Here is a 25,849-nt window from a genome sequence, read left to right on the forward strand (position 1 = left end):
AAATTTTATGCCGCCACGGCACGGGGAGATGTCCCCTCCAAGATCAAATTTGTATTCGGCAATAAATTTGCACAAAAATTAATGATATGACAAGGAATTTGCACCTGTGGACAGAAATCAAGGTTTTCATCACAAAAACGACGATGAACTCAACTCTATACAAGGAAGAGTGCCTCAAAAAGCGTGTTCTATTAAATTGTGTTATTAAATTGGAACATATTAGCCGCTGAGGTGGACCAGAAGATTGTACAGAACCAGAAGGTGGTGACCAGAAGAAAGTTCGTGATTTCATCCGACAACCGACCGAATAAATTTCTGAAATTTTTCTCTTAAAGTACAATAAAATACCTTCAATTTGAAACATTGGTATGTTTCCTAAGTCAAACCAACCCCGAGATAGAGCTAATGCAATTGTTCCTGATGGACCATGCTTTAACCCCTCGGTATCGATTGATCATTTTCACTAGCGTTTGATCATTGTGTTACAAGTTCGAGCACTCCAAAGCATTAGCATTAGCTGCATAGAGTTTCATCACTTTACATTAACCATTAATTAGCCAATGATGACCCACATGGGACCGGCATAACGGCGCCCGCTTCCGCTAATGCAGAACGGCAGAATGGTCAAGGCTGACGCGAGTCCTGTAGTCCCGTCACTCGCAGGTTCGCCCCGGCGATTGTACCGCTATGACCCAACACCAGTCAGCCAGCCCTGGGCCGCGCAGGGAACGGAGAACTCCTCGGCCATGGGTGCGTGACTACGAATCTTCGCGCATTGCCTCGACTCGAAGCGCACCATCCCCGCGCCGCTTAATGATTTTCTTCCTCTCGGGCGCGCGCGTGGACAGGAAAACGATCACCATTACCATCATCGGCGCGTCGTCCCCACACAGCGGCGACTCCCGCCCGAAATACGCGCATTAAGTCGGTGGTGGTTAATAAGTTGTTCTTTCGTTTTCAGCGCCACCACACACCCCAGCGGCCATAGCAGTCACCAGCGCGCGCGATCCGCGCGATTGAGTCCATCGCGGAGCGGAGCGGAACCTTGGCCGAAGATCAAGGGCCCTGGTGCCTGGCAGCAGCTGTGCGGTGGTTCTGCCAGGCTATTGGAAACATAACGGAGCCTACATACTTCACCTAAATGTGGATCGACTGCCTGGCTGGCTGGCTGCCAGTCTGGCCCGCGATCTCTGTGCCTCTCTGTGTCTCGCCTCGTCGGCCGCGGTGTTAGTTTTCTCTACATTAGTTTTCTTGTTTCCATTTGGTTTCTTCGACGCGTTCTTCGGGTTTCCTGCAACCGGGGAATCGAGGTTATGGTATTCGCCGCCGCCGTTGTAACACTATTTTTCGAACTTCAAAACACGCAGCACACGATTGCTTCGGCCTTAATCTCTCGCAGATTCTCTTCCGCGTAATTGTTTGTTTTCGTTTCACACTACTTACAAACTAATTGTCGACTGATTGCCGACCAGTACCTGTGGAACTCACGGCACGGTTAACCCATTTCAATGTCCAGCTTCAACGTTTAATTTAAAGGTTACATAAACTGGGCCTTCATACTTGTTAACTAACCATATGATGAATTTTCAAACTAACGATTATTGTGTAAAAATTCAGTCAATTAAAAGTTGCCTGCAGATAAGGAAACGATGGGCAAAGCAGCCGGCAGGACTTGACTCCGTAGAAAGTGGAACCATAAACACGTGCATACGTAAGATGACACATTTTTTACACGGGACCAGAATTAAGCTGTTTGCGTTACAGGTCGAAGAATGGCAACAGCAACAAAAAAAAAGGATCCCGATCGAATTGAAGTAGATTCCGAAGAAAACATAACCACCGAAATAAAACTTTGGCAAAGAAATGAAGAGAAAAGCGGCCGACCGACTGATAAACCTGTTTCTTGTATATTTTTTTTGTCAATTGCTTTCGTTTTTGCTTAATCCGGCATGATTATTTTAACTCGGGTGCAACGGGCCAAAGAGATTGTATGCTGTGCGCGCCATAAAAACACGTGCACGACCGACGAACACGTCGCTCCTGGACAGTTAGCGGACTGTGGTAAGCGTATGAGGTAAGTCTTTCCCCCAAGTCGCAGTAGCGCAGTGGAAGCTACTAAAACGTTGATCAGTCGAAAATTGCTTCGGTTCCCAATTAACCATGCAATCAGCCGGTCCTGTGCACTTGTCCAACTGTGCGCCGAGTTGTTATGTTTTCTTTCTTTTACCAGTTCTCTCTCTTTGTTTTTTTTACCCTTTTTATGTTGAATACTTCCTGTCACTCTTCGGTCACTAAACCGCCGAATAAACGAGAAAGGGCGAGGGAAAACGGACACACATCGAGGGATGATGGGGAGCGCCACCCGGATGAAAGTCTAAATTTAGCAAACGTCAATCGACCAGGACGAAGCCGAAGAAACCGAACGAAGAAAGCGTTCACCAAATTCAATCCTGATTGATGGCGGTCGGTCGATCAATCCACAGGCACCGATATGTTGCATATCATTAGGGTTTTTCTATCATATAAATTCCCAGAATCAGATTGTGAACGGGTTTGACCAAAAACGGTCACGCGGCGGTGGTCGCTTTCCGTTCCGTTACAATTTGTGTGTTGTTGCTTCGTGCATTTATGCTAAACATTCATTCGTACATTCGGTGTCCGCATACTATGAATGTTGACTAAAGATTGCTTAAGATCCTCAAAAGGGGGTTACTTTTATCCACTGCGATTGGCCCGTTTGGCCCACTGTGCACCCGGGAGAAGCCGGTTTACACGGTACCGTTGCTCACCCACTGAATGACGGATTTTTATCGGTTCGCTCGATTGCCACCGTTTCCGCACCAGGCCGCTTGTGGCCACCGGGGCGAGCCAGAAAACGCCGCCTTCGACGGACGACGTCTTCCTCGTGCTCGATGCGATTCGAATGGCGAGCCAGCCGCGCGAGTGTTTCGCGTGCTCTACTTTACTTCACACAAAAAGGCAAACTAGCCACGGGCGGACGCGCGAACCATACTCTATTTGCCCCCGAAAACTCTATTTGCCACAACGCTGGCGTCACGGCGTGCTGAACCGCCTGAAAAACACGCAGAAACGCGCCCCGATGGCTCGGGGGCAACCGCTGGCTACGAAAATCACTCAAACGAAACGCCATTTTCTAATGCGCTCGCCAGGAAAATCAAATTCCACCCCCGCCTTGTTTGGGGCGAAACATTTGGGATTCTTTTGAGCACGGCCTCTTCAACGGTCGCGGCGTACGAACCTGCAAAACGGAAGCTTTGCTATCGGCACCGCACGTCATTACGCCAGCGCGAGTACTTCAAATTGAACTTTCTTTCACGGAAGTCTGGCAAAAGTCTGGGGGCCCGCCTCGCTGCATCAACATAGGAAACTATGCACCGACCGGGGGCCATTTACTGCGTTTCCTATTTCCCGGGCGCTTAGGTATTTCTGGATCTCTTTGCATAACGCATCGGTAGGATCCGAGTCAGATCCCACAATTGAACTAGAAAACGCATACCGCATTTTTCGTTTCAGCTCTCTCTCTCTCTGTGTGTGTGTCTCTCCCCGCGGCCGTCGATCGATCATTAGCGCCCGTGGCCAATGCCGGAAAATTGCACTCCTTCTGACACCATCCGGACTCACAAAGGATGGATCAATCGGAACGCGCTTGGGTGGCAACTGGGCGACGCATAGAACCGAAGGGCGGACTGACTCGCGTGCGACTGTAACTGTATCGCTTAGTACGACCCTTCATGTTGCCAGGACCAGCTCTCACGGAAGAGGCGTGGAATGCTTCGAATGGCTGTACACTTGAGGCGATACAAGTGATATGATCTTTAAACCTCAATCGATCTCTAGGGCCGATCACTAACGAATGTCCATTAAGTTCCATAACAGTTCAGTAATATCAAAATTGGAAAAGACTAAAGGGCGTCTGAGTTAATCCCCACGACAAACTTGAAAAGGAAATCTTTAGCCAGTGATTATGGCGTTGAATTGGAATGGCCACAAAGTGCCGGCAAAAAATCCTAGGCACATTAGCAGGCCTGGGGCTAATTTGTCTCGCAAAACAGGATCCGATTCAATATCTCTCAACAGTTGACAGGTTATTGTGTAACCTCGCTTGCTAAAACGACATGCGATAAACTCGTTTGTTTTGAAAGATATCTACTTACTATAGGTTGGCAAAGTTACACTGAAAACTTGTCTCCGATTGGCAGCCCGCCCAAATTCGAAGGCCAAACCGTACTTGGTAACCCTCCATGCTGCGATTCAAGCGCATCGACAGTAACTAATCTTTCCAAAAACCGTAATCCACCATAACGCTTTATTTGGGCGCGAAGAGCTCCAAAGGTAGCCAAAGTCGTGTACGATCGCGCGACGTGAAGTTCACAGTGTCAAGGAGACCGGAAATTGTTTTATGTTGTAAATGGAGTGATAAAAGCTCTTCATTTGATACACTTCGGCGGATTCGATCTCCAGCGGGCGTCATGCTTCGAGCCGATGGCGAACGGTTGACCACAGGAACTTGTTCGAACAGGCGGCGTCGTTTCGAATCCGAGTGTCGGTCATTCGAATGGGCCTCGATCGTCCAATTGCTTGACGAGCCGGAAATGTTCATTCGACCACGACACCGGCACAAGGCTAAGGTAACAACAGCGTGTGGTGAGACTATCGTTCAATATGTATGGTGCTCAAATTAACGTCCACTTTTTGCCACCCCTTTTTAATACATCCGTGATGCGTACTACCTTCAATTAATGGTACTCTAACACCGTCCACCGATTGACTGAAACTCCGAAACAGTCCCGTCTTCCAACGATCCATATTGATCCAAGACCAACAACGCTGGCTGGGCTGGTTTGAAGATCTCCGTCTGGCTGTCGGTGGCCCGCTGTTGGCCGAACATATTCGCGACTTACTCCAGCACCAGATTGCTAATTAGAATGGCAAACAGTGCAAATGAATGAAAATAAGTGAAAAGCAATAAAAAATGGCGTCAATTATAAAGCCAGCCTCACAGTCCGCTTATCAATCGGGCCTTACATTTCACACAGTTCACACAATTCAAGACCTGTTTAATTCTGCAACTTGAACCAAATTCGAACCACGGTCTGCGCCGCCAGGTAAATGGCCTCTCGTTAGTCTACCTACTAACTAACGCTACCGCTACTGGCTAATTAAAATTTTGCGAATTCATTAACATAATGTTTCCTTAATGCAAACGACAACAAAGTATATTTTTCTGTCTAATGATTTGGTCTTTTCGTCTTCCTCCATTCTGCGCTCGTAACCGACTTTCCAGCGAGCACATTCACCGCCCGGTTCAGATAGCGTCCGCTTTTCCTCGCACAGTGTCACATCATAATTGAATATGATTCCGAATTTCTTCTGTCATGCATTGACTTAAAAAAAACCTTAATGCGGATCCAACGAGCTTCCGATGCTTCAAACAAGTCTTCGGTTAAAACAGAGTGCTACAAAACGAGCCAGCAATTTTATTGTTCAAAATGAACATCTACATATTTCTTAGTTCTATTTCTAGTATTAAACGCCATAGTAGTTCAACGTTCAGCTTTGAGGACAAGCTTTGAGGAAAGCTATCCAAAATGTGGCTGTTAGCTGTACGAAGATTACGTTCGTTTGACCAACGGTACGTAGACAATGGACAAAGATTGAGATGGTCATTACCTTGATTCTCGACGTACGCGTTGAATGCTGAACCGGTGATTACTTCTATTTCGCTTCTGTTTTAAAACATATGCTTAAAGTCCACTATGCCACTATGCTGTGTGGATTACGGGCAACAATTCTGGAGGCACGGTACCCGCATAGCGAACAATTCATCGGCGTGTGGAAATTGACCATCCACAAATGTATCTGTTTGTAAGTTTTTCAGATAGACAGTTTTACTGAGAGTGGTAAGACCTGAAGCAAAAAGTACAATAATACACCATACTTTGTTCACCTAAAGCCAGATGACTGACGAGGCTCACTTTGACACTATTTATTACACTGATGTTGTATTACTAAACAGTGTACAAACGTAGAAACTCCAAAACGCAGCTTATTCTGAGCCACTCGTTTAGCGCATCTGGAAATGACCACCAAGAAAATTGAACATTTTGTAACGTATTCTGCACTCGATAATGGGCCAATTACTGACGGTACCCAGTTTCGGTGAACATCTTCACATGCGCGCATTTATTGCACTCGTTTATACTCACTGAGCTAGTTATGAAATTATGAAACGTATTTATCTTTACGTTTACATCCCGCAGGTTGGATATAATGGCGTGCTTAATATTTATAGGTATCTGCTCAAGACACTAGAGAACCATGTCTAGCAATCACCACTTTTAAGCACAACTAATTTCACGAAAAAGCATCAAAGCGACGATTTGTTGGTGGCAGTTTTAGTGGCTACCGAATGACAGACTTCAGGGTTCAGTGAACATCATATTCAAACTGTTATTCTGTCAACTGTTATTGCATTCTAACACAGCACATCCTTAAGGCCTCTAAGTTTCACAGAAGCGGTTTGCTACTGTTCCCAATCACAATCTGTACCTTTGCTGCACCACTAACCATCGACCATCGTCAGATACTCAACACCACGCACTGGAGCAACGCACGAGCTTTAACGTTTCGACACCTTAGTGTATTGCTGCGCAATGACTGGAAACAGCGGCTCCGAGCGCTGATAGAGCGTCCAAGTCCAACCGCCCGAAGGAAAGCTCACTCTCTCTCCAACATTTTCCCTCGCATGCTCAACGTCGCCTAAGTCTCTCGCGCATCGACCCATACTAAGAAATGGAACATAAGACAAGACTACGAACCGAGAGAGCGAGAGATAGAGGGAACACAAGGGGAGAGTGATTGTGGTGAGTGATTTTCTGCGTACGCATGCTTGGCAGAGGAAAGCCTTGCGCGCCTAAAAGATCACCGTTCCGAAGAGGCGCTGGCGATTGTTTACTATTGTGTATTAGCCACAACTGGTCCCTGAGAGAGTTCTCTCATTCTTCTTGAGAGTCTGCAGAGCTCAACAGTGAGCGGTCGGTCGCCGGAAACAGAATGTTAGCGAAGAAAGTGCATATTGCACTCGGGCAAGGGATGCGTTAACAATACTGGGTATGGCGCACGCGATTGAAAGTAGATGCAAAGTTACGTAATAACGTCGCTTCTGGTTCGTTCATGCAATCTGATGAACCGTGTTAAGTAAACGTTGCGAATAATAGTGATTAAAGCGAACAAAGTCTGTCGTTCGCTAATGGGAGCAAATTAATTAAAAAATTAAGCTCACTGTCGCACAAATATTTTAATCATCACACCTTTATGCATTCAGTCCACAATTGTATCGTTTCAAGCGTAGGGGATCATCGGTATCGGGCTGGTATCATGTTCGCTCGTATCCAGCTCAGTCAGAAGAGTGGCCCACAATACCAAATAGATAGATGGACCGCCGTTTCAGTGAAAAGTGCGCCGAAACACACAAAAAACGATACAAGTTCAACGGCCCAGACAAAAGTGAGACACCTCTCATAAGGGTTCGAAAGTGGTAAACGCAACGTATGGGCATACAATGCACGGTCACACGTCATCTCCAAAGCGTATGAGCCATTAATGCGCCATCAAGCCCACGCCCCAATGTGCGCTGCATCGAGGCAAATGCGTGCATCCAAACTTATGCAGGCAACACCAATTAAGCCTAAAGCTTTCTTCATTAGCGCCTTCACGTGGGGCTTCCGCTCCCCGGCGGGGAGAACTGGGTGGCTGGCCCACCTCAGACTCATTGTAACATTGCGCGCTCAGATAATGTCCAGCCATTCAATGCTACGTCTATTAAAGGCGCTTTAAAGTTGTCATACACAAGGACACTTGATACACAATGTTTCACAAAATTGAAACTTGAACAAAAAGCAGCAAGTAATTGTTTACTTAGCAAAACATTTCGTTACTATTTTATCTTTTGTTGTGATGTAAAGTGTAATGTAAAGAAATGTATTGCAATGTAAAGACTCCATTGAAGGATAAACACTAAAGCAACTCCACTACATCATTAACCATCACGAAAATTAAGGTTTTTCTCCCTTTAAATTTGACTTAATTAAGGTTTAACCTTAAATTTCAACAATTTTTAATTTCAATTTTATATACCTTAACATCTACGCATATACTATTTTTTACGTAACCGAAGCTTTAAGTGGTCCGAAGCTTTTGAAGAAAAACAATATATTCATACTAAGCTTTCCAAAAAAAAAGCTCAAATTCACGCGCGCACGCGTTTCAAAATTGAGCGCCTAAAGTTATGCACCAGCCGTACAGCTTCTTTTGCCGTGTTGAAATATGTCATGCTCAGCACTTACCTTTCACAGAAAGATAACCGATTCCGGTTCCGTCGCTCGTTTAAGTGTTTCCGCTTCTCTTCCTCTCCGCAGTAGCTACAGCTGCAAAACGAGTAATTCGAACCGAAATCGTAATCGTCGAAATCGCTCAGATCGCTGAGTTCATCATCGAAATCGTAATCATACAGATCTATCTGCGCGCCAGAATCTTTACAGGAAGGTGCCAGCCGAGCTCTGTGAAGAACGGAAGATGATGTGGAATGTTAATGTTTTCGTGTTGAACATTTATTAGGAATAAAAATAAAGAAAATTTTTATAAGGCTCAATTTGATTCAAAATAACAATCTTGATTGGGGTGTACTTGTCAATGTATTGAACAAAAGGTTAAGGAAAAGCAACTAACGGAAGCAATCTTTTTCAGACTTTATTGCGTTAACTACTAAACTTTTAAAGTGATTATTACTTTAGATGTGCTGGCATTTTGACAAAATGAGATAAAAATGTACTTAAGTTTTGTTTGCTTGTGCGAACAATGAACTATTCATTGTTTACTCGACTGTTATCGTTCACTCAGAAAACACTATGCGCTTCATTACTTAAAACACGTTGACTGTTACATGATGCTTCGAAAATATTATTTCATGTTCAATATTTCATAAACCAACCGATTGCGTACGGAATGGTTAGCGAAGGAGCTAGTTGGTGATGACTTCCTAATGTGCCCTTTCGATGGCTTTTCAATCGTTTTTAAGCACTGGTTAGCACGGTCAAAAGCAAACTGCACGAAAAACGCAGCGTACAGGCAAAAGTGAAAACGGCTTACGGTTTTCTATTTTCTCTCTAGTGCTCCCAGCGGTAGTATCACTTCGTGCGATGGATTACATCGTTCGATTCCACTCTAAATGCTCCACACTACACTACTTCCTACGCCGGTGCTTCCTGGTTACATCCTTCTTTCGCGAAACCGGCCCGCATATTTAAATGAGTTCAATGATTGCCTCTCGAAGGGACGTTAAACTGGTCCAATCGCAGATAATTACTACCGTTTCGCCTTCCGTCGTCCGGTAGCGTGCAAGTTGGTTCCACGACTACTTTCGTGGTCAGTGCGTTTGTGGCTAATGTGCTCACATCCAACCACAACTGAGTAACAGCAAAATAATATAAAAACCGTCGCTCGTGACGAGTCTCGTAATGTAGCATCTTGAGCTCACTTTAACACTACATTATTTAATTATCGGATAGGCCACCATACACTGGAGGTAGGTCGATGCGATCGTTCCTTGATCAGTAACGATAACAATAAACTATTATTTAATCAATGTAATGTGTTTTTTTATCTTAGAAGAACGGACCGGGCCGTATTTATCAATGTAATGTTGAACTCTATTAAAATTGAAAAAATGCTACCAAAGCATGATAAGAAGATAAAGACAATGTCTAGTGAAGTTTCACCACATGCACTATATTGTAATTAGATACAAAACAATAAGACATATAGTCATTCGCTGGTAGTGGTTTTCGAAGTATTTAAACTAAAGTCGCACGCCCGTCAAAATGATCCACGATGATGTTGTTGCTTGCTGCACAATTATTTCATAAGTTTCATAGACGAACATTTGGTTGGTACTTACTTTTTCCCCCTCTGATCAACACTGTCCACAACAACGTTCCACGTGCGGTGGATGAGGTAGAGTAAAAACAGCATGCGAGAGTTTTCCGGATTGTCCGGCTGCGGGCCACATTTGGTGGGTGTTGATATTTTTTCCGTCTGTTTGTGGCAAATCTCATCTTCAAAGTAACAGTGTCTGCCACAGTCTAGTTGGTCTCCAAACCCTGATCGGTAATGCGGCGTCGGCTGTCTTGGTAATGTTGAATCACTGCTGCTCAAAACGTTACCCATTTTACTCGTTGCTGTTTGTGGTCTATTACTAGCAGAAGGATGTCCCCAGTTCTACAGCAGCGCTCGGTATCTGCTTCCCGTGTTACGTTTTGTTATGGCCGATTGCATAAATGATACACACTTTGAGAGCAAAGCAGAACTGTGCGATGATGTTCATGAATATGCGTGTTTTCGTTTCTTTTTCATTTGCGATCCACGACCGAGCACGTTTTCTGGAATAAGATGAAGACAGCAATACTATTAGAAAGTGATACATTAATCTGCAGATAGTTTCCGCCATAATCTTTTAATCACAACCGAATGTTTATCAATACAATTAAAATGGTACTACAGCAACTAGGATATTGTGCTCCAAGAAATAGCCGAAGATAATAATGACGTCTCACAGTTGAACGAAAGATGGTTAGCGAAAAGGTTGAACCTCACTCAGTGGTATGTAGATATTTCAGAAGACTTAAAAAATCCTTATGACTTATTTACAACAATAACTGACTTTCGTTGAAATGCCAAAATACAAGTTCTGGCAAACATTATTTTAAAAGCAAAGGGGTCTTCAATCTCGATCACTCGTTCTAAGGGCCAGCCTCAGGAGTCATATGATGTAAAACAATTATAGGGCATTATTGTTTTCCATACATCCAATTAAAAGGATATTGGAATAATTTTATAAATATTGTTTGCTTATTGCTTGCCGAATTACTTATTTGATCTTAATTATTACTCATTGCCTAATTGCTAAAATGAAATTGCTGGGGGACAATATGAGTTGCTTGATTGCGCCGATTGATCGATGGATGACCGATTGAGCCTGTGAAATTCCCCAGTTCAACATCACTAGCTAACTGCTTATCACTGCTTATGGCATATTTTATGAAATTAGGGAATCGAATGAGAACTTATGAAAGGGAAATCTTGAATGTTATGTTTGGAAACCGATGTTTGAAACAAAAGCATTTATCGAATATTGGAAAGTAAAACACGACAACCGCGACAATCTACTGTGAAACCGACAACTTTACGGATTTTTTTTGTAGATTTTCCTTTTTTTGTTAGTTAGTAAAGAAGGAACCTTTTAAGAAATAAAACAATTCTGTAGGAATCTTTTACCAACTGATTTGATTGAGTTGTTAAATTTTATGAGAAAATATGCAAAATGCACAGCCCAATTTAGCAAATCTATTCTATTTTCCATGTATCTTTCTCTGGTAATTTACGTTGTTCTGTTTAGTCTTATCCCTGTTTGCCTCTGTTTCATTTAGATTAGTACTACAAAGGCACTGTTACTGCTGGTTTACGTTTTAGCGAGACACGAAGAAAGTGCTCCATCGTGTTTCCCATCACCAAAAGACACGAATCCATCACGGTCGCCGGTAGGTTTTTTTGCACTGGACAAGACCACTATCGACAATGCACGTCCCGATTGTATAATAGCCTATCGCCATGTCTTCCTTTCGCGTGAATGTCGTGCTCGACGAGTGATGGCTTAAATTACTTCTCTTCTTCGCCTCATTTGGTATGATTCTCACAGAAACCTGTTCGGAAGCAGTGCGTTATCTAGGTTAATGTGACGCTCTTATTACAATGTCCATCATGTACCCACATACCATAAGGTTTAGTTTATCTGGCGAGCTGGTCAGTTCACAGAACGTTTCGTTTTCTAAAACACTCTATTTGGCTATTTATTGGCGATATAAATGTTTTATTTGTGTACAATATCGTGAAGTTGCCATTTACATAATTCAATGAAAGTTTTCAGTTATTCTTTGATCGTTAACTACATATGACATTGTTCATTGTAATATAAAATTAATTATGTTGACTATATTAAATTGTTTAATTCTTCAACTGGGGAAAAAAATTTGCAGACCTCAAAGCTTGCGAACAATAAAAAGGGATTCATAACAAAGCACGACCTACATGAAGGGAAAATTTGTGCCGCACAGGATCTGATACTTTTAAAATAGTACTAGCAATTGGCTATTTTAGTATGGTTTATTTGCTTGTAAAGTAATTTACAAAGTCTCTGTGCGAAAAGTAACACTAATTCGGAAAAATCTTAAATTAAATCTAAAACCTATCTATCTATTCCTAAATTTCTCTAGTGGTGAATTTCTGGTCAAGGTAAATGTTAAATCCACTTTAGGAAGTCGCTATAAATTATTTCTGAAAGGGGTAAAGGAGAATGTTAATGTGTGCTACAATTAATCATTTATCTGATGATGCGTTAATTGCTGTTTATATGCCTTCCTAGTGCTTTGTGGTTCTTACGAATCAATTTAAATTACGTTTTTATTCCCTCTTTTTCGTTTTTAATCTCTAAAATTGTATACGGAAAATCACTTCTACTCGTTTCATACTACTGTTTCTTATACATCTAACGATATTTGCAAAAACATATATAAACTGTTTTTCGATATTACAGGACCACACATATTAAAGAAAATAAATATGATGCAAAAAAATGGATGGTTTTTCTTACAAAATCATTCTTTTAATCTTTAAAAGGCCCATTCGCAACATACTACTAGCGTATGGCTTAGATTACTTACAACAAGCATTACAATCATATCATATTCAGTTACATCTCTAACAAAATATAATTTCATGTTATTTTACAGACTTATTAGCCGTGCTACATTTGTTTTCAATTAGACAATTAGCATCTACGAGTTGTGGGAGTTTGATAATTTGTAGCCATTGCATGGTCCCATATCCGACGCCTATACAATAGCTGTGGGAAACTTCCCAATGTTTTCACTCCCAATGCCAAATAGAAAATATTACAGATGATAAGATCATAAACCATGTAAAATATCATGTCCAGCAGTTTTCCTACTCGGCAGGCCAACTAAAACCGTCAGTTTTTCCCGTGGTAGCAATATTTCGTCGTGTGGTATTGGTTGCCGATTCTCATGGTTTCAGTGCAACGTATGTGACCGCACGAAAATCCGTCACAAATAACGTATCATAAACCTTTAGAAATAAGAGAAATTCAGAAAGAAATGCCAAGTAAACGGCATAGGTTTGCATTATCATGTTCCATTTCGCTTTAGAAAACGGTAGTTGCATTTTGCTCTTCATCAACCAACTCGAATATTCCTCAGCCCAGTTTTGTTTTATGACATACCTAATTTTTATAATTCCATTTCCTACATGTTCAAATATAAATTAGTATGTTTGTACACATCTGTCACGTACATTTTCCAATCACACTAAATCAAACACGATTCACTTCCGTTTGGCACACATTTTCGCTACATTATCATCAGCCACTAATCGGCACGCCTAATTGACGACGAAACCCCTTTCAGATGCTTCTCCAGGGGTTTCTCCTTCGGATTTGATCACAACCACTTATAATAAAGCTGCGCTGAATGGCGAGCCACTTTTTCTGCGATCCGCCGGCCTGGTTTGAAGAACACGTTTTTCTCCATCGGAATAGTTTCACTTTTTTATAACATCAACAGCGGATTCCAGCAAACTTTAGTACCTTTGGGAAAGAAAATTCAAAATTATCCAGATGGGATTGCAGTGGGTACACGGATAAAGACGAACATCAATCGTTTCGCGTATCAAACTTCGTTTACTACCGAAGGAACCGTCTGTATGGTAAACAGTGTGACAAAACACTTTCGAATCGAACTGAAATATAGTACACAACCGCACTTTTCACAACTGCTATACTAGAAAAAGATTCTACCCAATTATCGACACAGGCACTGGCACAGGCAGCGATTTCAGTCAACACAATGGAGATGCTTCGAAAAAGCGCTTTGCAAAACAAATCACACGTCGTAATCCAGGCGGCTTAACTCCCAACACTGAGCAGCGCATTTTGCGTTCAAACATGTCCGCGTTCGGCACAAGACTAAAGGCGACTCGAGGCGAGCGAGTAGTGAAATCGCCGCAGTGGCCGATGAAGGGGTGCAAGCGCGAAACCATTCCCGACGATCGATCGTCCAGCGGAATGTGGTTGATATTCTATTTCGTTTTCCAACAGCGGTTTCTGAAGTTTCACTATAGGAGTTCACTGAACATTTCACTGACGGAGTTTTTTGTTTGCTAATTATGTTTTGTGCTTTTACTTCTATGCGTGAGACTGCCGTTCCCTAAAAATTGTCACCACAAGTTTGATGATATCTGAGCCCTGGCACAACAACCTGGCACTCAAAATTTGATAGCTGACATGGCACACTCCAAACCATCACATTTTGACCACGTTTAAAACGCTCAACCTACCTATAGTTCCGAGCGCCGTATTGGCCGTGCCGCAGATTGAGATCAAGCCAAGGCAAGTCCTAGACCCTGATAGTAGCAGCGAAAAGCTTTCGCTAAAATCTTATTTCGATTCCGTTTTCTCCGCTTCGCACTACGAAGAAAGCAAAATGGACCAGATATTGTCGTGGTAAATGAAATATCTAGCGGTGCATGTTGCATCAGTAAAGATGATGTCCGCTGATGTCCGTAGAGAAGCGATATGCTTTCCTGTAAAAAAGAGTTTGTTAAAAAAAACCGTGCTACTTGCGTGGAATAAACCGTTTACTTTCATACGTATTGCCTATTGCCAAGGACAATTGCCAATTATGTTTTGTTGTTTTTTTTTAAATGGCGCAAAGGGAGTATTTATTTATTTCAGTGCGTCAAAATCGAATTTAAATTTTGTCCACTCAATTGCAATGCTCATAAGTTGATTGGGACGTTTAGTTGGATTAGCTACATACAGAAGTGCTACATACATAATCGGTAAAGTCAAGACTGTCGAGTGAACTTTTCGTAAAACATCCCGCAGGAAAATTTAAATTTCTTGTTCTGCACACTTGCCTTTGGCTGTTCGCACACCGTATGAAATATCTTTGTGTAACGCATTCCGACATTTAGCGAACGCGAACGAACTGGAATCGTAGCGAACGAACTGGTATAAGCAGAGCAGATCATAGTGTCTGCTTGAACAACAAATCACAGAAAGTGTTGATATTGAAAACGAAATTGTAGCCGGTTTTATCTCCGCTAAAACGCGAACGAAATCCACATAATCGCCTCCTTTCGAGCAAACTATCGCGCCTACGTGAACCCGTTTAGCTCAAGAGCCTCACCTAGCAAATCCTTGTAAACAATTCGTTTTTACGTCATGCTTTTGCCGATCTTACGTTATATTTTAGTGCAGCCGGGGTTCTAGATGCAGAAAACCATTGGAACCAGCCAGAGTTTTGAAGCAAACCAAGTTTCAGTCAATCGGTAGACCTTCAAGCGTCTCGTCGTCATGGAATCTCGTGGCCTACGCTATCAGAATCGATTAAAAACCTGTCCTGTCATCTTTCTCCAGACCTCATTCGATTCGAATGCCCATAGCGAAAGCTAGAAAAATTGCAACGCTGCCTAGTTGCAACCAGTCAGGAAGAGAAGAAATGGGTAAATAGGTTATGGCCATCCGCACTACGGGTATTAGCAGTATGATAAGGAGGACGCACATTTAACGATTAACCTAGACTTTTCCGTTGCGATCTAGCTCTTTGCCAATTACTTCGTACATTTGCTCGATATTGATGAGCCCATGTAAGGCTAACATAATTTTGTCAAATGCAGCGCTCTTAAAACATAGTATTATAACTTACAAGTTCATAGTACATAGTAGCCAAAAACCACTAAAGCGTATTGACTAACAAAACGATTGTTATATATGTAGCTTAGATAGAGAGCTTAATTATAGAGCCGTATTATGCACTAACTTAAGGTTTTGCATTCAAGTTGATACACTGACATCTTTTGCATAGAAACCGAAAAACGGACGGATAATCTACGAACGAACCACTTAAGACAAGTCAAGGTTCAGTAACTTGCAATACGTTGTTCGTGAAATCGAAAACTTTCGGATAAATTGCCACAAAACTCTTATCCACTGGCCAAGCTGTAGTGATTGCTGAAGAACCACACGAGAGTGTGTGGTTAAAGATCAGAAAAACAGGTCCACTCAACCTTTCTCGACCTGGAGATCGACTTTCTCCAGACTTCGTCATTGGCGGAGCCTGGCCTGATAAAATAAATGTCTTCGTAAACATGAATAAAGTGCATCAATGTGCGCCGGGAGATCGTACCACGGAACACGGCATGAACTTGGATGTCCAATTCGAAGGTGCCGAGGGGCAAAGAATACATGATGAACTAAAGTGGAAGAAACTCAGGAAAACCGGAGTCTCAGGGACGACCTTGAAGCGCAAACAAAAAATGCTTAACGTTTGTAGGGCACATAATTGGGAACTGCATTGGCTTTTTCGTTTTTTCATCGACACAATATTCATTAAATTGATTCGACTACCCAACAGTTTATCTCTTCATTCGATCCATTTTCCACTTCTTTCTGCAACATTACTGACAACTCTTCGCTCTGCGAAAGCCAATCAAATTGAACGTACTATGATCTTTATTTTTACAACAAATTATTTTAGGAACATTTCTTTGTAGTATCTCAGCTCCTTAATACTCTCTTCAATATCTTCTAACGAACGATGCACTAGTTTTTTCGGAGGAGCGTTCGAATAAACTTCTGCATTCCATCGCTTGCAAAGTTCCTTCATAGTGCTCACATCCACTACACGGTAATGTAGATATTCATTTAGTTGCGGCATGTATTTATTGATAAACAGTCGGTCCATGTAAATACTATTGCCAGCCAAGGGGCACTTTTTCTCTGGGCAGTATTTTTTAACAAAATCCAACGTTTCCGCCTCGGCATGCTGCAATGTGTTTGTCGACGCTTTTACTGCATCTATCAAACCCGTTTTTTTGTGCATAGATTTGCACCAATCGTTCATCTCTTCTAAGACACTGTCCGGTTGGTAAAGAACTAAATTGGGCCCTTTGGCTACCACATTCAGTTCGTTATCCGTGACGATGCACGCTATTTCCAGGATTCGGTCGCGGTTGATGTCCAAGCCGGTCATTTCCAAATCAATCCACACGAGATTTTCCGACGACATGGTGGACATGTTTTTCCCAACGGACTGCAAATGGGCAAATAAGAATTGCTTCCTTAAATGTTGTAAGCAGTTGAGCCTTATTAATCCGCTCATTACTCGAAGGGCTTGGTAACTATTTTCTACGAAAAGGATGAACGTTAGTTTTGTTTACATACCTATTTATTTTTCCCATCTATTTATTCCAACCTACCTTTTGCAAGACAGCTGTCACGGAAAATCGGTTTATTACATGAGGTTCAGTTCTCTAGCTTATCTGTTCGAAAAAATCGTAATCATATCAAAGCGTGCTTTTTTAGCTGTCCATGATCATACGCGAACCTCGAAATGCCGATTGTAAAACATGAACCAACGTACAACGTTTTACAAGTTGTCTTTAATCAATCGCTACAACGAAGATCAACGAGAATAAGGTTGCCTGAAGCACCTAGCGATGAGAATCGTAAGTAGCCAAACAGTTTGCAGTTACACATTACACACGGATTTTGTCATTTTCACCATTACAGTTTTGGATGAAAACCAATGTTCGACCGAAACCGATCGTAATGAGCCAGCTTTCCGTAAACTGCAGGCAACTTTGCGAAGTAAATTTTCAATGCAGAGCAACAACGAAGAAGCAAAAGACATGGTCGCGAATCACACAGGTCAATCGCTAGACGAGCTTAAATCACAACTGGTTTCAAAAATCTCGGAAATTTGCACTACACGTGAAGAACAAACCGAAAGAAATTATTTTAAAATAGTTAGTATCGGATTGTCGGCCATCCGTATAGATAGAACCCAGAAAACTTCGGAGCAGGAAGTTCATCAAATTGTAACATTGCTTTTCGATGGCCAAAAACAATTGTCTGTGGTGCGATTGAAGCTGCTGAAGACAATTCAACGGTTTCGAAGATACCAAGCACAAAACAATCACCTCGACCGGCTAATGTTGGATAGTACTTTGGAACGATATTCCGAACTAAAGGCAGAAGTCCATCGGATCGGGGAAAAACTGGAAGAAACAGGCAAACGGATGGCACTGTCGACAAAACAATTTGAACACGATTTATCACTTGGCACCCATGTGCACGAAAAGCTATTTGATTACCAGAGCCGAGCTCTACTCGCAGTGCACGATGTTTCGGATGCGAAAGGAAAAAATCAATTTTTCAGGCAAGTACTTAACAAGCAGCTAACACGTAAAAAGAAACTTCGCAAACGAAATGAACAATTGAAAGAACGGGTTCGTATAATTTCCTTACTGCTTCGGTAGAAATCGAAATAATAAATGGCAAAAATCACAGGGAGCAAAATGAACCAGAAGCTTGGCCTAATATTGTAGTGAACGTCCCTGTCGTTTTATAATTAATTTTCGCAACGAAGCAGAACAAAATAACACACTTTCTCAAACGGACATTCGAAAAACGCTACCTTCTTATTTGATTTGACATTTCACGACATTACGTCATTTGACATTACGACCATTTCCATAGTCATTCTTGCCACTCATCGGCCACTGACTCACTCATATTGCTTCTGCTGCTATCGTTTTGTGCCCTCGAACGAATTAAATCTGTGCCTCTCGTATTCGGCTCCAATTGCGACATCTGCAAAAGCGAATATTGTTCCAACTAAAGCAGCGTTTCCACGTCCGTTGCGAGCCAGGTGCTTCGTTATATTGCACAACTCACACATCCACTGTTTTTTGTGTAGCTTTAGCCAGCTCTGCAAGTTGACGAATCCTGGTAAGCATTAATGTTAATTGTATTGTTTTTCCTGTAGCACTTTGTGAAAATACCAGTGCTCAATGGCAAAAACGTTTCTATTATTGTACGACTGACACCAATTGGTTGTGTATCTCCGTCCTTGAACCGCAGTTTCTTGCCAAAAGATCCAGACACAGCATCATGAGTGGGCCAATATTTGGTAGCAGTAATAACCTTGGGAGTGGCTCCGGCGGGAATCGACATTTGGTGGAGTTCCGCGCTGGACGAATGAACATGGTCAACAAAATGGTACATCCGGACAACAGAAAGGGTCTGGTGTACGTCTATCAGGCGGAGGACGGATTGATTCACTTCTGCTGGAAAGATCGCACCACGGGCAACATTGAAGACGATCTGATTCTTTTCCCGGACGATTGCGAATTCAAAAAGATTGATTACGTGAAAAATGGGCGCGTGTTCGTGCTGAAATTCAAATCGTCCAGCCGAAGACTGTTTTTCTGGATGCAAGAGCCGAAAACAGATCGCGACGAAGAATGGTGTCGCCGAATCAACGAAGTGATCAATAATCCTCCATCAGGCAATAGCATCGGATCGGGAGGCAGAAACGGCGGTAACGACAGCGGTGATTTGCAGTACATGCTAAACAATATGTCTCAGCAGCAGCTTATGCAACTGTTCGGCGGTGTCGGTCAGATGGGTGGTTTGAGCAGCCTGCTTGGATCTATGACGTGAGTAAAACTCTCTCCCATCCACTTAGCTTGTTGAGCGAGTGGCTATCAGCACTTTTAGTGTTTTGTCTTTCTTCACTCACTGCTCGTTTTGCTTTCAATTGTAGTCGTTCTTCTTCGGGTAATTCAAGCAGTCGAACCAGTGCCGCCACACCATCCAGCCGCAGCACCAGCAGTGTCACAGGAACCAATGTTGGCAATGGAGGTAGTACTACAACTCCTACGACCGCATCAAATGCACCATCGACGCCACGAGCGCCGAAAAAGACATCAGGATCTTCAAAAGCAAGCGGTACCGGGGCTTCGGGCAGCTCCCCGGCCGGAACTCCGATCAACAGACCTGCAAACAGCAGCGACGCCAACACAGCGGATGGTGGGTCGAGAATATTTCTTTCAGATTTACAAAACTATTTGTCCGGTATGAGCGCCCCGGACCTAGCTGGAACTGGCCAACGCCAAAACATAGACCTTTCTGCAGCCGTGAATTCAGAAACACTCGCATCGATCATTTCGGATCAGCAGCAGGTGGACGCCCTGATCGAGCATCTGCCGCAGCTCGAAGGAGACGATAACAAGAAGGACCAGCTTAATGAAACCATATCCTCACCACAGTTTCAGCAGGCCCTCTCGATGTTCTCCAACGCGATGCAATCCGGCCAGCTGGGCCCAGTAGTGTCCCAGTTTCAGCTCAACTCAGAAGCCGTGGCAGCGGCCAATGCGGGGGACCTTGAACAGTTTGTAAAGGCATTGGAAAACAGCGCCAAACCGCAAACGGATGGTTCAGCTTCGGCAAGCGGCAAGCAAACGGTCGCCACCAGTGGCACAGGCAGCAATGAGCAGCAAAAGTCCTCCGAAATAAACAAGGAAGAGAATGGCCACAACGACAAAACAGATAAGAAGGATCAAGATGATGAGATGGCTGGATAGAAGCTCATTAAAGTGGATAATCAGTTGGCCAACACAATCACTAAAGCCACACCCGAAAAAAACTAGGAAAGAGGCATCGTTTGCCCATTTTATTCTCTCAAGTTTTAACCTTTGCGTTTTCCGCCTGTACTATTCCTAATATAATCGCAAATAAATTCATAATGATGTTGAGAATAAGACCGGTATGAATTTTGGTATGAATTCTTTTAAATTTTTGATTGCTAATCAATTGTTTTAACATGAAAGTAGCTACGTACGTTGTTATACTTTCTAGTACCAGAAGGCTCACTGTTATGTTGCTTATCATCCTGTTCCGTTTGACTCGTTTCCAAATGGTATGGCTAGTGCAAATGGTTCCACCGCTGTTATAGCTGAACTACCATCCGATCTCGTCTCACTCAAGCAGTCGATAGGATCGGAAATGCAAGCTAGGCTATTTATGTACTTGTCGCAACTACGGTAGAACGGTTCCAGCATAATTTCATTCACAAAATGTTTCTGTAATGCCAGAAGAAATGCCACGTGCTTTGCTGCCTCCCGTTTAACATTATCGCGCATTGGCCTCGATTCATATGTTATCTGGAAAATTGATGGAATCATAAAACTGGAGCCTGTATTGTGAGTTCTACGTTTTACTTACACTGTTATCGAAGAAGTTCTGTGGAAGTTTCAAGTAATGCTCCACACACGCCTCAAATGAAGTATCGCTTATCTTGGCTATCGGCTGTCGGGTTCCCATGGCAGAATTAGCTTTGCAAATGGCAATATGGGCTACCATAATGTCAAAGCAACGTCCCAACACAATATTGAATTTATATTGCAACGCATCGCGCACAAACCGCCCGTTGTATAGTATACGCATGTACCGATCACTGCTCAGTAATTCCTTCAAGTCGTTGGTGATTTTAATCAATTTTATGTCAAAAATAAAAATCTTGCTATTTGTTGCGATCGACAGCAAAGAAGGCGATTCGGAGTGACGACCCTGATCGACATCTTCCATTGCCATAGCTATGGTAGTTTGTTTCTTGAGAAACCTAATCGAGTCATGATATCGAACATCAAGTTGGTGGATGTAGAGGCACATTTGAATTTTGTCGATTGCGTTGTTAAGATTTTCTAGCGTAAGTTGTTTGACAGACCGAGTGGGTTTTGTTTCCTCGCCAGTTCTTTCATCGTTCGATTGTGTTGTTCTTTCACCATCCTCAACTATCTTAATGTTCCGAATTTCTGAATTATAATAACACTGATTTCCTTGTAGATCGTTCGTGGCTAAATCCCGAACATTTTCCAACCGAATGAAGGAACGCCCAGAAGCTACGTGACATAAGCGACCAAGCACACTTTTTCCGTCTAGCTCAACTATCAATGTCTGTCCTACTTCTAGATTGATTTTATTCATCTTGAATATGTTGCTTAGTTACAATGTTTCATAAATGCTTCTACCCACAAACGACGACACGCTTTAATCCTCTTTCTGGCTTGTTTTATCTCGATTGCTGCCGCCCGTCGCTTCGGTGCCAACGGTGAAGTACGCTTTGTATATGAACAAAAACAATGCCATGTGCAGCGCCACGACAGCACTCACCGCCGAATAAATGTTGCTGGTAACGTTTGTTAATTGGAAAAAACCATCGAATAGCCAATATTTGGACGCGAAAAACGTAGTGACAGGAAGCACGATTATCAAAATGCAGTACAGGAACACTGTTTTGAAGGTGCGATACTCGGCTTGTTGCTCCTGTCGGTGGAGAGGTCCAATTGACAATGACTTGTCACTGTTTTCAAAGTATACACACTTTGTCAGTATGCTTACCGCTTTTGAGATGGTGCCTTTATTCAGCTTAGATTTGGACATTGCGCTAACACGGAATCACTTCCGTTTATTAAATCTTAAACGATTGGTTCTAAAGTACTCGTGACCACCGATGCTGAGCAGTTTTATCAATGACTTGTCTTTTGACGTTAACTCATGGCAACCCTTCAGAAGCGGATGGATTGATCGAAAACATGTTGCGTCCGTTTTAATGGATTTTGAAAATTGTGTTGAATAACATACGAGACAAAATGTGTATATTTACATTTGTTTTTATTTATTATTTGATATATAATAAGTATAGTAGAAGACAAGTTCGAATTAAAAGAAAAGAAAAGAAGACAAGTTCCAATCGCGGACTGTGCTGTCAATTTACCGCTCTCGTTTATAGCATCTTGCTAGAAAGCAATGTTATTGTGATTGACCACCAGGCCAAAACTGCAGAGAGGGTTTTGAGTTGATGAAATGTAAACTAAGTAGATTTTTGCAGTTTACATGATTTATAAAACTGTGAACTGTGATAAACGTTTCGTCGAAAAGCGGAAAAAGGTTGGCATTCCTTGGTTTAGTTCCGTTGGTTCGAAGTTCAAGCATTCACGGAAGGCAACACAATTCCACAATGTGGAGCGAAAGCCATCAACATCATGCGCCAGCAAGCACCAGTTTCTACGACTTGGACGAATACTCCTTGGCTCACGTGTTCCTTTTTCTCTCCGTTGATGATCTGGATAGATGCTTGTTAGTATGTAAAAAGTTCCAACACATTATCCAACGCTTTGTCTATCCCAAAAAAAGCATGAAGGCGCTTGTCACGGGATCCGGCCGAGATTCCGGTTTAAGCCGGCATCGGTTCACGTTCCGAAAGCGCGTAAAGCTGAACGAGAATTGGTGTGATGGTCGTTATGAGGAGCACACACTGTTCCACCACAACGCTATGTATATCTCGCAAATGGCGATCGATAGAGACTGGCTATACATGACCCATGGTGGACGGCTGCAGGCACACCAAAGGACGAAAACGCGGCACTTAATTGATAGTAGCACGCAATGGGAGGTGGGTTTTGCTCGAGACGCCGACATTACGTCGCTGGCGAGGCACGAAGATCACTTCTTTGCCGGTCGCATGGATGGTAAAGTTATGATATACGTCCACAACACACGGCAGAAACAGTACCTGGCGGTGGCGAGAGACACCATCAATGCCGTCGATTTCAACCAAGATGTGTACGCGATTACAACGAGACACGATGCCACATATTTCATAAACCGATCTCTGCCGGACAGCAATGAATCAGAGTATCTTGAAGAGCTGGAGCTCAACCGAGCCTATGTACATCCGCAAGCTTACGAAACGATTAAACTGAATGGCCATCGGTTAGCGGCAGGCAAGTTTCATTGCAGCAGAAAACAAGCTTTGCAGCTGATTGATTTGTATAGGTATGTGACCGCAGTATGTACCCACAGAACGGGCGCTTCTTCATAAGTATTCGAAATATTTGAATTAAATTACTACTATTTACTCTTTTGCTTCAGCTGTGTGACAATGCAGTTAAACTCGCAATCGCTGGCGGTGTACGACGTAGTGTGGAAGGACGATAACTGCATGTTGACCGGTAATTTCGATGATTCCATGCGATTGGTCGATATTCGAACGGGCAACGATGAAGCTTGCTGGAGAGATCCGTACAATGCGTCCGTATACTGTTTAAGCTTTAACGGCGGTTACGCAGTTCACTGCGGTATGAAGTATCACCATCGCTCGAATCTGTACGACCTACGAGTTCCGAATAACTGCATTCAAATGTACTTTCCTTCAAAACGGAAACATACTTCGCCGGTTTACGGTATTGCGGCCGATCTCTCTCAGTTGTTCCTTGTTACGGACCACAACCTTCGGATACTGAACTTTGACGCAGACTGGGCCGCAAAGAAAGACTACGCCGCGATATAATAGGGCCTAGACGATGAGCAGCATTCGAACAAATGCAATCACATTCTGTCAGTGAGCAAATTTATTGACATAAAATCTCAAACCTTCGATTGATTCGTCGCGACACAGACGCCCCACAGCTTCAGCCGCCAGCAACCGTTCCTTCGATAGTAGCAATGATATCCCTTCAACCTGAGCTAACTCGTCTGCACTGACGGAAGTGTACCCTTCGACTAACTCGAACGTACGCTCCAAAACCAGTTCGTCATCGTGTGATTCTAGTTGTAGAACCATCGCTCCGCTTGGAAAAATACGCAATTTGATGGGCCCTATCAACAGTTTGCAGGCATCGAGAAGATCCTTTGGTGAAAGCAGTTCCACTCCACGTGCGCGATTCACGCGACAATAAACATCTGCCAACGACATCATACCACCGGCTTCTGTTATTGGGTCTAGCAGCATTTCACAAATCTGCTGGGAAAGCTTTAGAAAGAATTCCGAATTGCTTCGCGTACTGTCCCTGGTCACAGGATCATCAATACCGAGACTCATTAGGTAGGACTTGAATCGTACCGTTTCGTCTTCGGATATTTCTCCGTGGCGTTCTCGAATTTTGGCACTGACTATTTTCGTGACAGCCACCATATCTTTAGCCATCTCCATCAGCTTGCCGAGATCCTGGAAGGCAAGGTTAATGTTTTCGTCTGTTTGCTTTTGCTTTGCCGCCAGGCTACGCTCGATGCCCATAATGCCCGTGCGCAGCTGTCGCTGGGCCGGATTTCCACTAGCTCCAGCGTCAGACGAATTGTTTTTCAGCTGAGCACTTTCGCAATCATCGGTAGCTACCCATACGCGAGCGGAAACCGTTGCGTGGAGTGCTTGCACGAACGCCGGATCAACGCCGTTGCGGCCAGAGATTTTCACAAATGAAGCACAGCTGTAATCCATAGGGCCAGACTTTTTATCCGGCCGAAGTTCGGCCAGTCTCATGATGATTCGTTTTTTCTTCCCGAACAGCATGGAACTGGCTTCTTCCTCTTCGAGTGAAACCACGTACTGTAATCTTAAAGCGAACGCATTTCCTCCTCGGCCTATTTCGCCATTGCGGCCCCAAAGTAGCCGGTGACTAGTCAAAACCACTTCTCCATCTTCGTAGCTCGTCTGGAAATCGGTAGCGTACAGATTTTATGAAAGCGTTCATTCCTTGGGTAAGCAGCATCAACGTACCTTCTCGTCACCATCGTAAAGCTTAATATTACGTTCCTTTGCCACGAAGCATTCGTTTTCAGATAATCTAGCCTGACAATGTTCAAAACGGTTCATTGTAAACACACAATTGTGCCTAATTGAGCAGCGAACTGCATTTCAGCATAAGCAAACGTCAAATGGAGGATGGCTTCTTATAGCAGAGAGCCATGAGATAACAAAGCGGACAGAGTTTTGCAAAATTCAGAAATGCATCTGGAACAGTATAGTTCAATGAAAAACATGAAAATACCACGCGCTAAGAATCTCAGTTGGAT

At 43.1% G+C, this 25,849-nt stretch overlaps 7 protein-coding genes across 8 annotated transcripts in view; 2 read left to right on the top strand and 5 right to left on the bottom strand.

Annotated features, from left to right (window-relative positions):
- The window catches only part of LOC131216596 (uncharacterized), a 31,985-nt gene extending 21,740 nt beyond the window's left edge, over positions 1-10,245 (bottom strand). The window contains exons 1-2 of the mRNA XM_058211130.1: positions 9,977-10,245; positions 8,367-8,579 (exon numbers count right to left, since the gene is read on the bottom strand). Of these exons, the coding sequence (XP_058067113.1) occupies positions 8,367-8,579; positions 9,977-10,245 (482 nt within the window). The remainder of the gene's footprint in view (positions 1-8,366; positions 8,580-9,976) is intronic.
- Positions 10,246-16,653: 6,408 nt separating this feature from the next.
- LOC131216711 (oligoribonuclease, mitochondrial) lies at positions 16,654-17,350 on the bottom strand. The gene has a single exon (XM_058211267.1). It carries the CDS (start codon positions 17,310-17,312, stop codon positions 16,680-16,682), a length of 633 nt encoding a protein of 210 aa, XP_058067250.1. The 5' UTR covers positions 17,313-17,350; the 3' UTR covers positions 16,654-16,679.
- A 1,364-nt stretch (positions 17,351-18,714) lies between these two features.
- Positions 18,715-20,758, top strand: LOC131206213 (proteasomal ubiquitin receptor ADRM1 homolog). The gene is made up of 3 exons (XM_058198678.1): positions 18,715-18,943; positions 19,076-19,653; positions 19,761-20,758. Exons 2-3 carry the CDS (start codon positions 19,106-19,108, stop codon positions 20,578-20,580), a joined length of 1,368 nt encoding a protein of 455 aa, XP_058054661.1. The 5' UTR covers positions 18,715-18,943; positions 19,076-19,105; the 3' UTR covers positions 20,581-20,758.
- LOC131206214 (piRNA biogenesis protein EXD1-like) lies at positions 20,650-21,982 on the bottom strand. Its single transcript, XM_058198679.1, has 2 exons — positions 21,221-21,982; positions 20,650-21,159 (listed from the first exon to the last, which is right to left on the bottom strand). The coding sequence occupies exons 1-2, from the start codon at positions 21,980-21,982 to the stop codon at positions 20,884-20,886; spliced, it is 1,038 nt and encodes a 345-aa protein (XP_058054662.1). The 3' UTR covers positions 20,650-20,883.
- Positions 21,983-22,045: 63 nt separating this feature from the next.
- Positions 22,046-22,524, bottom strand: LOC131206215 (vacuolar ATPase assembly integral membrane protein VMA21 homolog). The gene is made up of 2 exons (XM_058198680.1): positions 22,397-22,524; positions 22,046-22,321 (listed from the first exon to the last, which is right to left on the bottom strand). Exons 1-2 carry the CDS (start codon positions 22,436-22,438, stop codon positions 22,046-22,048), a joined length of 318 nt encoding a protein of 105 aa, XP_058054663.1. The 5' UTR covers positions 22,439-22,524.
- Positions 22,525-22,858: 334 nt separating this feature from the next.
- Positions 22,859-24,747, top strand: LOC131206112 (F-box/WD repeat-containing protein 4). Of its 2 annotated transcripts, XM_058198533.1 has the most exons (3): positions 22,859-23,450; positions 23,562-23,833; positions 23,930-24,747. In XM_058198533.1, exons 1-3 carry the CDS (start codon positions 23,016-23,018, stop codon positions 24,345-24,347), a joined length of 1,125 nt encoding a protein of 374 aa, XP_058054516.1. In that variant the 5' UTR covers positions 22,859-23,015; the 3' UTR covers positions 24,348-24,747. The 2 variants fall into 2 exon arrangements, with proteins under 2 accessions (XP_058054516.1, XP_058054508.1); XM_058198525.1 differs by having other exon boundaries at positions 22,859-23,833.
- On the bottom strand, positions 24,358-25,657 carry LOC131206125 (vacuolar protein-sorting-associated protein 36). Its single transcript, XM_058198545.1, has 2 exons — positions 25,554-25,657; positions 24,358-25,487 (listed from the first exon to the last, which is right to left on the bottom strand). Exons 1-2 carry the CDS (start codon positions 25,647-25,649, stop codon positions 24,396-24,398), a joined length of 1,188 nt encoding a protein of 395 aa, XP_058054528.1. The 5' UTR covers positions 25,650-25,657; the 3' UTR covers positions 24,358-24,395.
- Positions 25,658-25,849: the final 192 nt, after the last annotated feature.

Source organism: Anopheles bellator, chromosome 1 (assembly GCF_943735745.2).
Source record: "Anopheles bellator chromosome 1, idAnoBellAS_SP24_06.2, whole genome shotgun sequence".
Taxonomy (NCBI): Eukaryota; Metazoa; Arthropoda; class Insecta; order Diptera; family Culicidae; genus Anopheles; species Anopheles bellator.

What these genes read in the sequence shown, in the direction of transcription:
- LOC131216711 (XM_058211267.1), bottom strand. Translation starts at nt 17,312, where the DNA reads ATGAGCGGATTAATAAGGCTCAACTGCTTACAACATTTAAGGAAGCAA.
- LOC131206213 (XM_058198678.1), top strand. Translation starts at nt 19,106, where the DNA reads ATGAGTGGGCCAATATTTGGTAGCAGTAATAACCTTGGGAGTGGCTCC. An exon ending in AGCCTGCTTGGATCTATGAC is followed by an intron (nt 19,654 to 19,760) that starts GTGAGTAAAACT and finishes TTTCAATTGTAG; the next exon opens with TCGTTCTTCTTCGGGTAATT.
- LOC131206214 (XM_058198679.1), bottom strand. Translation starts at nt 21,982, where the DNA reads ATGAATAAAATCAATCTAGAAGTAGGACAGACATTGATAGTTGAGCTA. An exon ending in AGAACTTCTTCGATAACAGT is followed by an intron (nt 21,160 to 21,220) that starts GTAAGTAAAACG and finishes TCAATTTTCCAG; the next exon opens with ATAACATATGAATCGAGGCC.
- LOC131206215 (XM_058198680.1), bottom strand. Translation starts at nt 22,438, where the DNA reads ATGTCCAAATCTAAGCTGAATAAAGGCACCATCTCAAAAGCG. An exon ending in AAGGCACCATCTCAAAAGCG is followed by an intron (nt 22,322 to 22,396) that starts GTAAGCATACTG and finishes CTCCACCGACAG; the next exon opens with GAGCAACAAGCCGAGTATCG.
- LOC131206112 (XM_058198525.1), top strand. Translation starts at nt 23,016, where the DNA reads ATGTGGAGCGAAAGCCATCAACATCATGCGCCAGCAAGCACCAGTTTC. An exon ending in CAGCTGATTGATTTGTATAG is followed by an intron (nt 23,834 to 23,929) that starts GTATGTGACCGC and finishes CTTTTGCTTCAG; the next exon opens with CTGTGTGACAATGCAGTTAA.
- LOC131206125 (XM_058198545.1), bottom strand. Translation starts at nt 25,649, where the DNA reads ATGAACCGTTTTGAACATTGTCAGGCTAGATTATCTGAAAACGAATGC. An exon ending in TTTACGATGGTGACGAGAAG is followed by an intron (nt 25,488 to 25,553) that starts GTACGTTGATGC and finishes ACCGATTTCCAG; the next exon opens with ACGAGCTACGAAGATGGAGA.